Here is a 17261-nt window from a genome sequence, read left to right as displayed (position 1 = left end):
TAACATGATCTAAACATAACAAAAATATGCAAAGAATCCATTACAAATCCATCGACGGCTTGGCATTCCTCCCCCGCCATCGGTTACATCTCCTTTTTCATCTACTCCAGCCCCATTATTGTTGATACAGATATTTGGTGCGCTATGTTATTTTGATTATATTGCTTGATGAACGCTTTCTTTCATCACAAGCACATTATTTAAGCTAGAAAAAATCGGATAGAAAGAACAATGACTCAATTTTAACTAAGTATCTAAGCTTTCAATGAAAAGCACATCAAATAAAAAATTGAAATAACAATGAGTATCTAATCCATCGTCTTATTGTTGATGGCATAATATTGTTTTGGTTCATCACAGTATTATTGATTTCACGTGTGTAACATATGCATGATTGCTAGTCTAGTCCAAATTTTGGTGATTGAGATACTTGCAAGATCTGAGTCACCTGAAATGTAGCAAATCTGTAAAAGAATAAGGCAAAGGGTACAAGAGCCCTCGAAAACACCACTCAACAGCCACATACATCTAAGTTGGGCCAGCCTTTGTTCAAGATTTTATACCTATTGGGCCTTTTCATTCATAACAGGTCTATCTTGACCTTAGAGTTTAAGCCCAACTACAACCTTTGCAATAGAGTGTTGTACCTTGTTCAGCAATCAGCATGCTCTCTCTCTCTCTATTCTGTCCAATAATGCGTGCAGCAAATATTCAAAACTTTAACCACTATTATTTCAAGGGTACTCCATCATTTTAATTTTGTGAACTTCTGTATTCAATATACTTGAAAAGATAGTGATGAAATGTATGCCAAGGGTGGGATCCAGACAAAGTCAACTTTTTCTTGTTATAGTTGCCACAATGTTTGTGATAGAATAAGGTATTAAACTGATTCCACATTTACCTACAAATACTTCTCATAACAAAGTACTTCTATGTCTTAAATGTTGGTACTTGTGATCAAGCATTGCACGTCAAACTAAACATTACATCTAAACAACTAATTTGACACGCACTACATTGAACTTTGTCATAGAACATTCTTCAACGTCACAAATGACACCATTTACCCGTCTGAAGTACAATTTCTTCTTGCTTTCATCTTCTTTCAAGAGCTGATTTTGAGCACGCACGCACGCATTGACACAAGAACCCAAAGCCAAACAGCATAGAGAAATCACTTCAGCTTCAGCTTCACTTTCTCTGTTCAGCAGTCAGCCTGTACTGATTGGTGCTATGCTCATCCATCAGTGCTCTCGGTTGTGCTCCCCTTGGCGTCCGGGTAATCCGCCGTCTTCTTGTACTTGTACCAGCTGGCAATGACGAGGTAGAAGATGAAGTTGAGGAGGCTGAGCACGGCGAGGAGCCAGAAGAAGTAGTCGAGGTGGCCGAGGTTGAGGTTGTCCGGGATCCACCCGAGCTTGCCGTGCCTGGTGGTGATGCGCGTCACGATGGTCACCAGCACCGTGCTGAGGTAGCTACCGAGGGCGACGGTGGTGAGCGACAGCGCGGAGCACATGCTCCTCATGGCGTCGGGTGCCTGGTCGTAGAAGAACTCGAGCTGGCCGACGAAGGTGAAGATCTCCGCGGCGCCGATAATGAAGTACTGCGGCACCTGCCAGAAGATGGAGATGGGCACGATGTCCTTGGCCCCGTACAGGCCTTGCCGCGCGATGGTGCGCAGCCGGACCACCTCGAGCGTGCCCGCGGCGAGCATGGAGAAGATGGAGATGACGAGGCCGATGCCCATGCGCTGCAGCTGCGTGAACCCGCGCGGCCGGCCGGTGATGGAGCGCACGGCAGGCACGATAAGGCAGTCGTAGACGGGCACCCAGACGATGACGCTGAGCGTGTCGAAGATGGAGAGCGACGCCGCGGGGATGCTGAAGTGGGGGCCCATGTGCGGGTCCAGCGTATTGCCCTGCAGCACGAACATGGTGCTCATCTGCCCGTACACCGTCGCGAACACGATCCCGCTCGCCCAGATGGGCAGCAGCCGCACCACGCTCTTCAGCTCCTCCACCTGCGTCACCGTGCAAAGCCGCCACGCGCTCGCCGCGCGCCCCGCCGCCTTGTCCTCTGCCGTCTCCACCGCGGCCTTGTCAAGGAACCTGAACTGGTCAGTGTGATCGAGCTTGCGGCTCCCTTCGATGCCGGACTCCCTGTCCAGGGTCTCGTGCAGCGCCGAGCTGTCCGCGGGCACGGCCACGTTCCACTTGCCCACAGACGCGACGAGCACCTGCGCGATGCGCGTGAGAGGGCTGCCCCCGGGCCGCTGGTGCCGGTACAGAGGCGTGCCGAAGAAGAAGCTGACGACGGCGACGGCCATGGCGACGGCGGGGATGCCAAAGCCCCAACCCCAGCCGACGTGCGTCTGCACGTACACCAGCACCGACGACGCCACCAGCGCGCCGATGTTGATGGAGAAGTAGAACCAGTTGAAGAAGGAGCTCTTGCTCCGCTTCTCGCCCTCGTCGTTCTCGTCGAACTGGTCGGCGCCGAACGACGACACGCACGGCTTGATCCCGCCCGTGCCCAGCGCGATCAGGTACAGCGCCACGAACACCGCCGCCGTCTGCGGCTCCGTCGGGTGGCACGTCCCGTTGTCGCACGACGGCACCAGCCCCTTCACCGAGGACGCCATTGTCAGGAGCGCCAACCCCTGCAACCCAACCAATGAAACAATGATCTTTCTCTTCTTCTGGCTGGCAATGGGGGCGAAACAAATCACAATGATGCTTACGAAGATGTAGATGATCATGAAGCTGGCGATGGTCCAGTATCTTCCCATGTAGGCGTCGGCCAAAAAGGCCCCGATGAGCGGCGTGATGTAGCAGGTGCCCCCCCAGTTGGTGACGTTGTTGGCGGCGACGGCGTTCCCCTGGCCGAGGCGGGTCTTCATGTAGTTCACCAGGTTGGTGCTCATGCCGTAGTACGCCAGCCTCTCGCAGCACTCGTTCGCTGAACCATGTGTGCATCAGCTGCCATCAGTAGACCGGACGACAGGCAGAGCAAGCACCAAGCACCGCAATGGAGCAGGACAAGGGAGCGAGGAACAGAGGAGTGTACCGAGGATGTAAGGGCAGGCGCGCCAGTTGCCGGTGCCCTTCCTCACAGCGGGGTTCCCCTTGATGTCGACGGTCCCGTCTTGGGTGTACATGTCTGCGACCTCTCCCATGGCGTCGCTCCGATGACGTGCACCTCAGAGAGTCTTCCTGTCCACCAAGCGTACAACGATTCTGTTAACTGTGCATGGGAAGTCCTGGATGACAATGAAGAGAGCAACTGTGCACGAGGGCCTTGGATTATCAGAAATAAATTATAGCGTCTTGTATGATTAGGCGTGAATAGGAACAGCATCGGGCTGGTTCAGGCAAACACTGAACCATTGATAAATTAAATCAATTTAACAACTACAGTACTGACATTTCAGTATAGATATCAAATTTCTTCAAGAAAGATTGTTACGGCCCATTTTGGTTGTAACACCCGTTCAAACCTTACCGCGGCCCAGCCCAATTTTCCGAGTTCGGCCCAGATCGCGCAGTGCAGCCGGCCCAACCTCCTTGTTCTCTCGCTGACTAGTGGGCCCCACCTGTCGGCGCTTTCTTCTTCGCCGCGCCGCGCCCGCGCCCGCATCCGCGCTGCCTCCGCAACCGCCGCGCGCCGCAATCCGAAATCGCCGGCATGCCCGCCCCACGCGCCCACGCCCGCGCAACGGATGCGACGCCTTCGCCTATTTAGCCGCAGCGCCGCCATCTCGTTCCCATCTCACGCGCACATTGAACGACTCCGCCGCCGCCGAGCTCACCGAGCGCCGTAGCTACTGCCGCGCCGAGCCGTCCCCGTCGCATCTGAGCACACCGCCAGCATCGCCGGAGCGTGGGGAGCCCATTTCGCCGCTCGCCGAAGCCCCTCCGCCGTCGGAACCGTGCTCGCACCGACCGCCGTTAAGCCCCGCCGCCCTTCGCCGTGGTCAGCCATGTCCTTTCATCCTCACGGTCGATTGATGCCCCCTCTGTCTTCACGTGCCTCCCAGGAAGTTGTCCCGACCGTTGATTTCGCCTTTCCGTCATCGCAACAGCGCTTTCACCGAGCTCCGACCGCCGCCGTCCGCCATTACCGTCGCCGACCACCGCCAGAAGCTCCCCGGCCGTCGATAAGCCCTCGGTGAGAACCCCCATGCACCCCTCTTCATTTTCCGCCGCTCGCCGTAGGTTCTAGTGATCGGTAGCGCGAGTTAGCGTGTCTCCGGCGAAGTCCGAGGCGGCGGCGCCGTCTTCCATCGCCGCGGGCCCTGTTTGCCCTCCCGATCAGTCTTGGCCGTCAGATTCGAAATGAGCACCCCAGATTAGAAGGCCCCGTACCCCTTCGCTAGCCAGTTAGAAGCCGCCACGTGTTTCCTTTAATCCAGTCAGCAGTCGAGCCACGTCAGCGCGCCACGTGGGCGTTCCTGTCCTACGTCGCCAAGCCATGTTAGCCCTGGAGCCCAGTCAGCCGCCATGTTAGCCAGTGACGTCAGCATTGCGCAATAAATAGGGTTTTCAGTGTAAAAATAAATCAATTTATTCTCTTAAATTAGGAAAACTTGCAGATAGACCCTTAGGCTTCACTGTTTTCACAAAAAGGCCCTTAGATAGTTCTAGTTAATTGCAATTAGGCCCCTGAACTTTAGGATAATTCCAATTAGGCCCATGAACTTTAGGATAATTATGGTTAGGTCCCTAAACTTTGCTCATAAGCCCCTAGAACTTGCTGTTTCTACAATTTAGTCCCTGCAATCTTTCAGAAAAACCCCTGTAGAGTAGAACTAGTGTAACTTTTTCATACGAACTCCGATTTAGGTGATTTTTGGGCTTCCGAGATCGTAGCAGCGTGTACTTTCCTTTAATAGCCTTTTTAGAGTTAATTTCTCCTGTTTGGTGTGATGTATTTAGCTGTTTTGTTATTGCTTTCCGGTGTATGCTTCGGCTTTAGGAGACGAACAGAGTGTCAGTGTTCAGGACCAAGTTTTTGAAGATTTCGAGCAGCCTACTTACAAAGGCAAGTGTCCTTGATCACCTTGATTCTACTATAAGTCATTATAGTTTTACTTTTCCTTAGTTGCATGCTGGTCTAATTATGAAATCCCATGAATAGGGTTTACTAGAATTTGTGTGACCATTCCTTGTAGCCTCTTTTGGGTCTTGGGACATGTAAAGGGTAGTCATGCTAGTGCAGTCAGGGATTAGAATAATTATGAATTGTGACTAATGCCTATGAAACAAGTACTTGGGGAATGATAATCTTGTAGTAACTTGAATTAGGGATCCCAACTGGATGGCTAGTATGTGGTGGAGCTACACAGCAGGGATTGTGTACGTTCTTGTGTGGGATCCTAAGGACCGGTTCTTGGAGCCTGTAACCCGGCATAACAGCACAACTATGAGGCCTATATGGGTACGGCCTGGCTAAGTAATTAGTGCCCTTCACTTTCTGTACGCACCAATGGTTGGTTCAGTGGCACAAGAGGGGGCCTCTGCAGCGGATGGAATCCCTGTTAGCGGCGAAACCTCAGTGGGTGCTTATAGATGTGGAGGTATTTTGTAATGGCCTTGTAGTGAGACCCCGGCCATACACCCCGGAAGTGTAAGGCAAAACGGGAATCACGACTCATGGGTAAAGTGTGCAAACTCTGCAGAGTAAATAAACTGATCGATCAGCCGTGCTCACGGTCAAGAGCGGCTTGGACTTCTTCATGATTAGATGGGAATCTTAAGGGTTGGTTTGGGTAGTCGGGTGGGGGCACTCCCGATGAGTCGGTAGCCGGATATGGGATATCTGGTGAGTCTGGTAGTCGGATGGAATCCGATGAGCTATGTTCTTTAATTGCTGGAATACAAACTTAGTAAATAGGTTGCTAGGTTGTTTGAGTCTAGTTTAGCTGAGCATAGTTGCAGTAATCGCCAAGTCAACTTTTCCTTGTCAATAGCCTGCATGTCATATTTTTCCCCCACTTACTGAGTACTCTACGTACTCACGCTTGCCTTCTCCCTATTTTCGGATGCTACTCAGAAGGTGAAGTCTTCGAGGATTTCCCGAACGATGATGCTGAATTCTAGAATGAAGGAGGCGCCGATTGAAAGCCATATCCTAGGCTGGTGTTTCCCCCGGACAACGCCTGTGGATGGATGGGTGCTCCACTGCCGTTTGAAGATTTATTAGTATTTTCTTTCAGACCTTTGGGTCCTTTTGTAAGGAATGTTTACGTTATTTAGAACACAGTTTATGTTATCACTAATGATGTAGCTGCATTATCACTAATGATGTCGCTGCATGTATAGAAAACTTGATCCTAGCATACATGTGGAATACATCTGGTTGTTTCCTTTAAAACCGGGTGTGACATTGGTGGAGGGGAAAAGGGGTATATCGTTCAATTTCATTATCGGCTACTTCAGCTTTCCACACTGGAAAGGGCTACGTCGAGGTGGACGATGACTTCTTCGAGCGCGGGGAGGAGCACCGGCAGTGGATGAGGGAAGAGCTCGCGGATTTGTTCAATGGCATTGATTTCTCTGGAGTCACTTCCAGCAACAAATACTACAACGAAGACGAAGCGGATGAGGAAGAGGACGAGGAAGAGGAGGGTGCAGAGAATGATGGTACAGAGGATGCAGAAGGGGAAGAGGCTGCTCCGGGTTCCAAATCCAACTGAGCTGCTTATTTCACTTTGCCTGCAGTTGATCTATGTATCGTTGATCTATGCTATGTTGGCAGATAAGTGTATGCCCTGACAGTGTTTAGCTAATCTATTACATATGTTAAAAGGACCAAGATTTGGACGCATTTTATGCTATTGTAGGTACTGTTTATTGGGTCACACATATTATATATGTATATATATACACATATGTACATAACGTACATTTATACGTATATATATTCATATATATATATATGCATATATGTATGTATACATAATTTTTTGTGGAATTCTAGAAAAATAGCAAAAGAAGTAATAGTTATATTGATAAATCGGCTAAAATAATCTAAAATGCATAGAAAAATATCTAAAACTCAAAAAAATATGAAAAAATTTAGTTAGATTTGTATTACTATCGTATACATGTTAAAATTATGTGCATACATGAAAGTACCGCTATTTACCCATAATTAAATGAATATATTAAATATTGATAAATTTATAAATAATATTGAGATACCCAAAATTGGTAAATCCAATTTTGTTAGTCTTCTTTTGACATCCTCTGTGCAACGAAAAACGGGCGGCGTAGGCGTGCCAATCCTCTAGTTTTATCAGTCCATCCATATGTTATCCAAGTCGCAGCTAAGGTTATGAACACTAAAGAACAACAGACATCATCTGCATCTAGCCCCCCCCCCCCCCAATCCCCCCTGCTCCTAGGAAACAATTTCCCCTCAATCTTTCTGCATACTTCACCACTACCAAGCACAACTGCGAATAAAATCCATCTGAAATCTAGCTCGTCCGGGAAAATGAACACTTCTGACACTGAACTGCAGCGACCTACTGGGAAATTCAAACTGAAGAGCACATGGCAGTATCAGCTTGGCGTAAGCTGAATACCCCAAAGTTTAGAGAAAAGGAAAGACATTCCAGAATCACCGGATTCTGCAGTCACCTACTGTTGTTGCAGATTCAAGGAGGGAACCAGGGAAAAAGAAAACACGAGAGGAGGGCATTTGCTCGTACCTGCTCAAAGGACTAGGCCAAGAATCAGACGACTTCTGGAGAACGAGGTAGGCAGCACCCAAATATCCAATCCAGCTAGGCCACCAAACTCTGGGGCCAAAGCTAAAGCGGCTCTTTCGATGACTGCTTCCTACTTCTCCACTAAAGAGAAGAAGGATACTTGGGCAAAAGCTTAGCCGCGCAGGCCTTGAGGGATCTTCTTCTCAATCCAGCAACTATGGCGACTGGTTTGGCTGGGCGGGTGACAGAGATTGGACAACACGTGCAGTGACCTTTTGGTGGCGTAGAAGAACCGGGAGAGTGGTACAAATGTAGAAGAACTCTGTTTGAGGACGAAATAATGGTGCCGGTATGGTGCATGTGGACCAGCAGCGTGATTAGCCTCTTCAGTTTTGCGATTTTTTCCTGTTTTCGTCTAGCATTTGCATGTGATATATATATATTTGAGAGTAGCAGGGCCACATTGGGTTCCACCTGTGCCACCGTGGTGACCTGGAATGTGCCACAAAAGGGCCAGCTACGCGGGTTCCAGGCCGTGTGGGTTTGCTCCTCACGGAAGACGTAACCAACTGAGCTACGCTTACTCTTCTTTATATAGTTTCTTACTACTATTAAATCCGTTCGCTGAGATTTATTTTCAGTGTTATTGTGTTCAGATTGTGAGAACAGTCAGACACTAAATTCAACTTGTTCATAGTATGAAAAGAGAGGAAATGTTACGATTGATTCTTTTCCGGCGGAAAATCAAACGGTACGAGTGGTATTTGAAACTCTAGCTAGCATAATTTTAAGTAGATCTTGACAGTGACGTCGGTATGATCTAACTCATGCACTGTTATAAGCTCACTTTCTCCGTTCATGTAAAACTTGGAGACGTCCGTTGCAAAACAGGATTTCTTATATAACAACCGGTCAGCTACTACTGCAAACAGATAGAACGCTCACGCGACAACGACACCCAAAGATAAACAAGGCAGCGTTCTGCATTTCAGAAAACGATGGACTCGGACTACGACTCCTTGGAAATCTTTCCTTGGAAAATTCTTCCTGCTCTACAAGATCCAAACGAACAGACGCGACGCCGGATCCGGATCAACATCGGATGGCGTCTCGCATGGCAGGTGATTAGCTATACTGTTACAAGGAGTTCATCCATTGGTGGTCGTGGTAACTGACCAACGAGTCTATGAATTGGACCTTCCAAGAAAACAACCTAGCTTTGTTTTTTTAAAGGAAAAAAAGGAGAAAACTAAGAACCTATCGGTCGTCGATGGTGAAGAGAATCTTTCGGTCTATCAATAATGCAGGCTGTAGTTGTATACTCTTCTAGTTGCTTTAGCTTGTGCGCTTGACCAATTGGTCTTTCACTGTCTGGATTGCACTCTGGATTAGTATCTAAAATACGAGATTCTGGTCCACGTATGCATCAGATGAACAGTGAGCATTACCAAGAGAGCAAGCAACCCGAGGTGTCAATCTACCTATTACTCCCTCCATTAAAAAACAGCATGTTTATTTCTTTTAAGCTCAATCTTCGAAATTAAATTTAACTAAAATTTTCTCACAAATATATTATTTATAGCTTAAAACATATATAGTGTAAAATTATTTTTAATTGTATGTAAACCAAAATATATAATTTTTATACACTAGACATTTTTATAATTTGAGTAAATTTTAGTCAAATACACATAATTTGACTTTTATTTCTGAACAGAAGAGTATTATTTAAGTGTTAAAGGAACCACCATATTCACTCTTAAGATCACAAAATTACCATGTTAACAAAAAAAAAATCTAGATCACTCATTGTTATGAACATCTAATTATCTAGATTAAACAAAAGAACTCATATAAAAAACCATTAATAAATAGCTAAATTTGAAAACTAAAGGATCCATATCAAATAAGATTAATAAATAGTTAAATTCGAAATTAAAAATTATAGAAAATTTCCATTTGGTTTGAAAAGAAAAATATATAAATAAAGAGTCCAGATAAAATAAAATTAATAATAATTAAAATTAGGGTTAGAATAGAAAAAAGAAAGATCAATATCAAATATAGTCTTAGAAATATCAAATTATTATAAAAATCAAATACCTAAATAAGAGTCCGGGTAAAATACAATTAATCAACAACTAAATTTTATATTGAAAAATAATAAAAGAATCAAAATTCTGACTAAGATAATAGACTAAGAAGCATTATATAGCTTAAGGTCATCGTATTAAGCAGGCAGCAAGCAAGACATAACACGCAGATAAGGAGAACCTATTCTGATTTTGTTTAGACTGCTTACACCTGAAACACAATTTTAACAGTTAATCAAAACGTATGTGAATCCAACCTATACATGTATACAATTTAGGTAAAATTTTAAAGCATAAATAATTTTTTCTTCTATTAGCATCATTTTTATCCCTTCTTCTAATTATATATGTTTGTGAAAGTACATCTAACCTTTATGTATAATTTTAGTAATTAATGATAATATATATTAATTAACGATGTTATTGAAGAATTGTTAGTAGGTTGTTCTATAGGTGATGCATAGAAGAAAGTTATGCATCAAGATGAATGAACTCTAGGTGATGCTCGAAAGGAAAAACTCAAAAAAGATTGACAATAAACATTCAGGCTAAGTCACTTGTGGAGACTAAATGACTAAAATTATAAAGTTATCAATTGAGTTTTTATGGACTAAACTATGTGCTTTGTATCTGAGAGTGAGTTTGGATTAGAATCCATAAGAAAGTATAGGTTAAATTGAAATTATATAGACCAGGAGTGAAAAACAAGAGTGGACTCCATATATGATAAAGTGAATTTCTTGAAGATATCATATATAAAGTGATTTTTTTTATGGCAAAACAAAGAAGGGCAAGCGAGACTCGACTACGATTGACCATTCGTGGTGATGGATAAGCAAATGGCTTAGCACCGAAGGACCAAGTCAATAGTGAAGAGCGAGTGAAGACTTTGCACTTATACCGTGAGAGGTCATGTGAAGCTACTAGTGATTCATATTAATCAAATGAAAAATTAAGAAGAGATAAAGTAACGACGATATAAAAATTAGCAACCCTCTAAGTTTGAAAGAAATAAGCGGTAACAAATCCTATGGTAGGTCACAAATTGAAGGTATCCAAATGCTCAATATGATTCAAACGTATTTTATCTTCGAAATTGAGTATAAGTGTGTCGTACTATTAAGAGAAATGCAACATTAAATTATTTTTTGTGTCTTAGTGCTCAAGAGTTTCTAATCAATTCAAAAGTGACAGTTTGCTTTAGGAATCTGATGCGAAAAGTATGGAATTGTCTGAATTGAATTTCGGAGTGTTCCTAATTTGATCAAATATGTTTGGGATCATAAATTCAGTTAGGATATATAGCCCTCTGAATAAGATTTTCTTAGAGTCTAAAATCGTCGAAATCATACTTCAGGATCAAAAGTTATCGCAGTTTTCAGAGAATAAGTTGTGCTGAACTCGAAGTCTCCAGGCTGACCCGGAGACTCTGGTTAGCTCCGAGCCAGGTGGTCTATTAGGGTCTAAGTGTTTCACCCGAATACTCCGAGTTGATCCGGAGACTTCGAATTCTGGTAGTTGTCTGGACGCTCCGAGTTGTACTCCGGCCTCACCCCCACCCTTGTTAACTGCTGCTTGGGCACGAAAGAAATACCTTTTAAGCCAAAAGAACCCCCTCTCGCTTCAATCTAATGTGTGATTTGAGAAGAAAAGTTGAGTTGAGAGATTGCAAGTTTAAGTGCAAGTAAACTAAACTCTCATCTTGAGCACTCGAGTTCATCAGTAAGAAGTTTGCGAAGTGTTCGCTACTCTTAGAGATTCAATCCCCTAGCAGCTAAGCATCGCCGGTTAGCACTTAAGGTTATGGTGTTCCGCGATAAGTTTGTGAAAGTTTCGATTTTGGCTCTGCAATGGAAGAAATCAAAAGTAGAAACCCAAATTTAAGTGTGATCGAGCTTAATGAGAAAAAGGTTGAGAGAAATAACTCAAGTGTGGCCGAACCCTTCAACGGAAACGCATGAACCTCTATAGGAGGTGTCCGAACTTTGAAAAATAAATCTTATGCCTCATCTTTTGTTTCCTTGTTCTTGAATTTTATTTAATATTTATACATATTGCTCAACCTACTTGCTCATGTGAAATTAATTATAGGTTCTCTGTGGATCTACTTATAATCATATTTTAAAATACACGATTTTATTTAGTTTGAGCTAGAACTCCTTAGACATCCTTTAATTTCAGTTTTGAGTTTCTTGTCTGTTGAATCCGAATGTTCCGGATTTAAATCAGAAACTCTGAATACTGTACAATCAGATCAACCCGGAGTATCCGGTAAACAGTATTTTATGATTTTTAACTAAAATTTTCTTGCATATTTTTCATTAGTTTTAAATAATTTTTATCATTTTAGGATTATAACTTTTACACTTATTTAGAATGGCACTAGTTAAGCCTAGCATATTTAATATTTTTACTTATGAAAAATCTGATAATTTATTTTTTGCTACAAGTTTAAACTAATGGTTAAAAAAGACAATTTTTTTTTAAAAACACCTATTAGCCTTCTTTAGATGATATCATTTTCATTTCATTTATAACCAAATGGTACTTACCTCATTAAAAAACTAAAAAGACTAATTTTAATTAAATTTTATCATAATAAAAAATATTACAACGAGACTAATCATACTATTAATGCAATCCACCTACTAGTTTTATGTGTAACGAAGGAGCCAGGAGAAAAAAGAATATGTTTTGGTCAGCATGTCCGTCGCTCTATGCTGAGTCCGCCCAATCACATGCACACGATGGAATCAATATTCAGTAGTCGAATTCTAATAGATACCAACGTAATGAGGAACAAATAATGAAGCAGAAAGATTGCCGGGCCAGGAGCAATGCGTGTACAACTTGGAACGAGCTCTCGATCACCTAAAAGAAGGAAGACAGAGTTCCCTAGCTAGGATCAAAAGGACTCACGGAGCCAAGTTTCTCATGCGGTTCACGTGTTTGGAAGTTTTGGAGACTGCTGACAGACCTAAGGAGTATTATCTGGCTAATTCTTAATTTGTAAACGAAAATTGGTAGCAGCAACAACTTTGGAGTCGTCGCTCATCGTGAAACTAAAAGATCGGAATAAATAGTGGACCAATAGAGAAGGGCGCGACAGTTGGGCGTGAGCCAGAACCACTGGAATGTGCCTAAAAATGTGGTTAATAATTCTTAGCATAAGCGTGGCAAAATTAGTTAAAAAGTTCAATATACGACGGAGGCATGGAGACGATGTTTCATGGAATCCACCAACGTGTACTAACTAGCATCGTTGATCGATGCGTCCGAAGTCTGAACACGCAGGTGGCCTCACATCCCATGCCACCAAATCGAGGTGTGAGTACAAAATTCCATCCGCGTAAGAAACAGAGATCCCAAACGGAGGACGCAATCAGCACAGGGAAGCGCACAGCACAATCCTGATCGGATAGCAACGCATGGGCTGATGGGCATGGAGGACGGTAGTTCCTCCCGAGTCATGAACGGCGGTGGTTCGTCGACGGGAGTGACGGCGAGAGCAGAGGGAGGAGGCGGAGTCTGGGCGTACCTCGAGGCAGGCGAGATGCACGATGCCGGCGGGCCGCCGGAGCTGGAGCCGGCGGCGGAAGGGAAGGGGAATCTGCGGCCGAGACCACTGGCTGTGCTTGGAATCCCTCCCGGTCTGTCTCGCTCCCTGTGGCCGCGGAGAGGAGCGCGCCGAAACAACCGCCTTGCATTTGGCCCCGTATTTATAGAGCAGATCGCCAGTGGCGGGCTACGCCGACGTGACGGCGGTTGATTGGCTACGCCATTGGGGAGCGGAATGCAAAACGCCGGTATGATCCGCCGCGGCTAGTTAAACTGCGTACGCATCCTACTTTACTCATCCTCGACTGCGGCGATTGAGAGATTTTTTTCGGAGTAGATGTCGGGCGTAGGCACACAAGATAAGATCAAGTTGAAATATGGAGGTACACATGTATGTACACCTAATTTTTTACAAATAATTTTCTGTATATTAAATGTAATAGTCGTAGATATTAATAGTTTTAAAATATTTAAATTACATGTTATATTCTCATTTAACAGATCATTCAAATTTTCGTAGGTGTTTTCCCTATTCCACCATCTTAAAGCTTAATTAACTCTCGGTAGCTTGATTATCGATTTTTTTTACCTATATGTATATATATATATATCTATTATTAAAATGCTAGAATAGAACCATCGGTGTACACCAGCCCAACCAGCTACGTGCTACGGGACAGCGGTACACGAATGCGTGCACGCCTGCGGGGACTCCCGGTCCATCACATCCAGCGATTCTTCTGACCCTGGCCCGTGGGTTTGGACTTGGACTCTCTCTTGGTTCACCCGGCACGAGTTGTGCCTGTTCGGCCGGTCGGTCTTTGTGCATCTGGTATAAACAGGCCTGCCGTACAGCGTGCCGTTACCTCTTGGCACGCCTTCTCATGCCTATCACGATTAGGCGTCTTTAAGGCTCAATTTGGACACCGGAATTTGCCAGGAATTACAAGTGTAGAAAGTATACGATTCCTTGCGAGATTCCTGTGTTTCGAACAATATTTTCTAAAATACTTGGATAAGTAAATCAGTAAAAGTGCCACTACATCCGTCATCGAAAGTGCTTTAAGAATATAATACACTTGTAGCTATTTGATCATTTAAGTGTTTGTGAAAAATCATCAGGCAAAGTTGTCAATTATTCATGGACCGGGGGAGTAAAAACGAAGCGATCGGCTGGACCGGGTATCGTACTTTGGGCCGAACGGATGCATCAGGCCGTCCGAACCGAACAACCCGGCCATGACGGACCAAGCCCAGCAGCACAGTTGGGCCGGATATGGATCTGGAAGGCCGGCCGGCTACAGTGCACACGAACGGAGCTACGGAGGACGACGCAGGTGAGGTTCCTTCCCCTTGGGGCGCAGGCGCGGAGCAGATACCAGAGGCCATGGAATGGAACCGCAAGGAAAGAAATCCTGCCACCCACACGTATCAGCAACCATGTTACGATACAGTTACGGCACACGAACCACTTCGGAACCGCAAGGCGAGGGGAGCGGTAAGTAAATTCTATGGGATTCTTTTAAAAAAAAAATCTTTACAAGATTTCGATTCATATCATTTTTTTTTTGAAATGATACATGTGACATACATAAAAGAATACTTTTTAATAAGATCGGATCTTATAAGAAAATTTAACAGGTCCCGACGGTTTGGCCGTCGTCGTCTCGTCGGGTTGGGGCACGAGCGACCTGCAGCCAGCCATCCCACTGCAGGCCAGGCCAGGGCCGGGCACCAGCGCGCGTGCACAGTGGCCAGTGAAGGCGACGACGGCACGACACGTCGCGCCCCGGTCTGGCGCTCTGACGACGACACGACTACGGAGCTGGAGCACCCCGCGCCGTCACGTGTCCAAGCTCCTCGTGACTTGTCTTCTCTCTTCTCGCCAGCTGCGGCTGGCGACTGACGCCGGAGCGCGCCGAGGCGACGCGTCCTGGTCGGGCCCGGTCCCTAGTGTCCCTTGCGTGGCGCGTGGGGCGGCATTCTCTCTGACATGTACACGAGTACCAGTCCCGGTCGGGCCCGGTCCCTCGGATTCTCTCAGTACTACTCCACATACTAGCCGCAGCAGCTAGTACACGAGTACCAGTCATAGTCCTAGGCAGGGGGCGGATCCAGCCCAGAAATCGAGTGGGGTCTGCTAGCTACAGTAACACTAGAGCTACAGTAAAATGTCTACAGTTCACTAAATAAAAAAATGAGTGGGGGCCTGCACTCCTATACTGCTGGATCCGCCCATGGTCCTAGGCATCTAGCCTCCATCTGAAATTTTAATTTTTACATTGCCCTGGCACTTCAAAATTTTACCAGGTCGAGTGCAATTTTCTTGGATCTATATCAACAGAATACTGGAGTACTCAATTAAAGTTAGCAAATACTCCTTTGACTGACAGATTCCACCGTGCAGCACAACAACCACAAACTGACCTTTAAAACCCGTGCCGGCTATTGAACCGGTGGACATCTCGGTTCATCTCGATTGATGGAATGAAGCCAATTCCGGCAGAGAGAGAGAGAGAGAGAGAGATTACATGGCTGACCGGTTCATAATTTATGTGTGCAGCCGGGTATTTTTCATGTGGCCAGCCCAAAGTAGGTAAGTGCTGGTTTTTAGTTTTTTCAGTTAAATAGGTGGCGTGGCGGTTTTTAAACGACATACAGACCCTGTCGGTGAACTACAATATTGTTCATCTTCTAGAGTCTCGCATTTTAGTCAGATAGTTACGAATTAAAATTGTTCTTAAGTTCCCATGTTTCAAATCGGCTGTCATAAGTTTGTTCCAAAGTAGATATATGTATGCTTGCAGGCAACGATGTTGTTCTAGTTCTATAGTATTACTAGTATATAGTTTGTCCTCAACAATTTTCTTCGAGCTCCACCCACTGATGATTAATCTTTTATTTACTATCCTTTTTTATTTTACCATGTAATTTCTCAAGCGTTGATCGAGTCTTCCACTCGCCCAAACAGCTTAACTAGAGTTGACCATCATATGATCACGCTTTCGGAAGAAAGTTTTGTTCAAAGCATACATCAATATATACACTAACAAGTTGATGTTGACGGCACAATGAACCACGACGTTGAGGTCGGAGCTAGCGCAGCAACCAATTCAAATATATACTTTCTCGCTCAGAAATACTAGGTGTAGACGTATTTTTTTTATGCTCGATATTTAAAATTAGATTTTGATTTAGATTTTTTAATAAAATATATTATTTATAGCTACAAAGTTTATATAGTGTGAAATTATTTTTAATTTTAAACTTAGTTGTATAATTTTTATACACTAGACGTTCTTATAATTTGATTAAATATTAATCAAAATATATAAAAAATGATTCTTTTACAATAAATTATTCCAACTATTTCAGAGTAAAACATGGTTGGAATAGCCCTTTGCCACATTCTTTGATCTCAAGGGAGCCACAAGTGCATAAACAAATGATCACCACGACCCAAAGAGAGTCGTACAAATGTGCAATTGTGCGAGCCAATCAGGAGAGGAGGTGAGAGGAATCCCAAGTAACGCAAGTTGCGTATAGGGGCAGAGTGGCCCATGGTGCATGGTAGAGCCACTCCTCCTTGTTTCCTCCTCCTTGAAAAACGTCACCCCTGTTGTTTCTCTGACCCCTAACCCATGTGTGTTCAGACCTCAAGTCGACAGCCCATAAAAAAAGGTCATCCCAGCAGAAGTAACTGTGCTTTCTTGAATGTATAATTCTGATTTATTATTTACTTAAATGTTATATGCTAGTACAGTTGACGCGGTTTAAATTAAATAATTAGTGAATCAAATAAAACTGTTTGCTCTTAAAAAATATAAGGTCAGATGCAAATATATATTTCATAGAAAAAATTGAGTCAGTGGCGATTCTGATTTGATCAGCCC

At 44.5% G+C, this 17261-nt stretch overlaps 1 protein-coding gene across 7 annotated transcripts; it reads right to left on the bottom strand.

Moving 5' to 3' along the window:
- Window positions 1-830: 830 nt before the first annotated feature.
- On the bottom strand, window positions 831-13575 carry LOC133896190 (protein NRT1/ PTR FAMILY 8.1-like). 7 transcript variants are annotated; one of them, XM_062336749.1, is made up of 5 exons: window positions 7718-8110; window positions 6649-6727; window positions 3070-3215; window positions 2744-2961; window positions 831-2662 (listed from the first exon to the last, which is right to left on the bottom strand). In XM_062336749.1, the coding sequence occupies exons 3-5, from the start codon at window positions 3176-3178 to the stop codon at window positions 1241-1243; spliced, it is 1749 nt and encodes a 582-aa protein (XP_062192733.1). In that variant the 5' UTR covers window positions 3179-3215; window positions 6649-6727; window positions 7718-8110; the 3' UTR covers window positions 831-1240. The 7 variants fall into 7 exon arrangements, with proteins under 7 accessions (XP_062192733.1, XP_062192765.1, XP_062192750.1 ...); XM_062336781.1 differs by lacking the exons at window positions 6649-6727; window positions 7718-8110 and adding an exon at window positions 13349-13575 and having other exon boundaries at window positions 3070-3211; XM_062336766.1 differs by lacking the exons at window positions 6649-6727; window positions 7718-8110 and adding an exon at window positions 13349-13574.
- Window positions 13576-17261: the final 3686 nt, after the last annotated feature.

This window comes from Phragmites australis, chromosome 2 (assembly GCF_958298935.1).
Source record: "Phragmites australis chromosome 2, lpPhrAust1.1, whole genome shotgun sequence".
NCBI lineage: Eukaryota > Viridiplantae > Streptophyta > Magnoliopsida > Poales > Poaceae > Phragmites > Phragmites australis.
The sequence above is the reverse complement of the archived record's forward strand: the minus strand, read 5'-3'. Positions and strand labels throughout refer to the sequence as shown.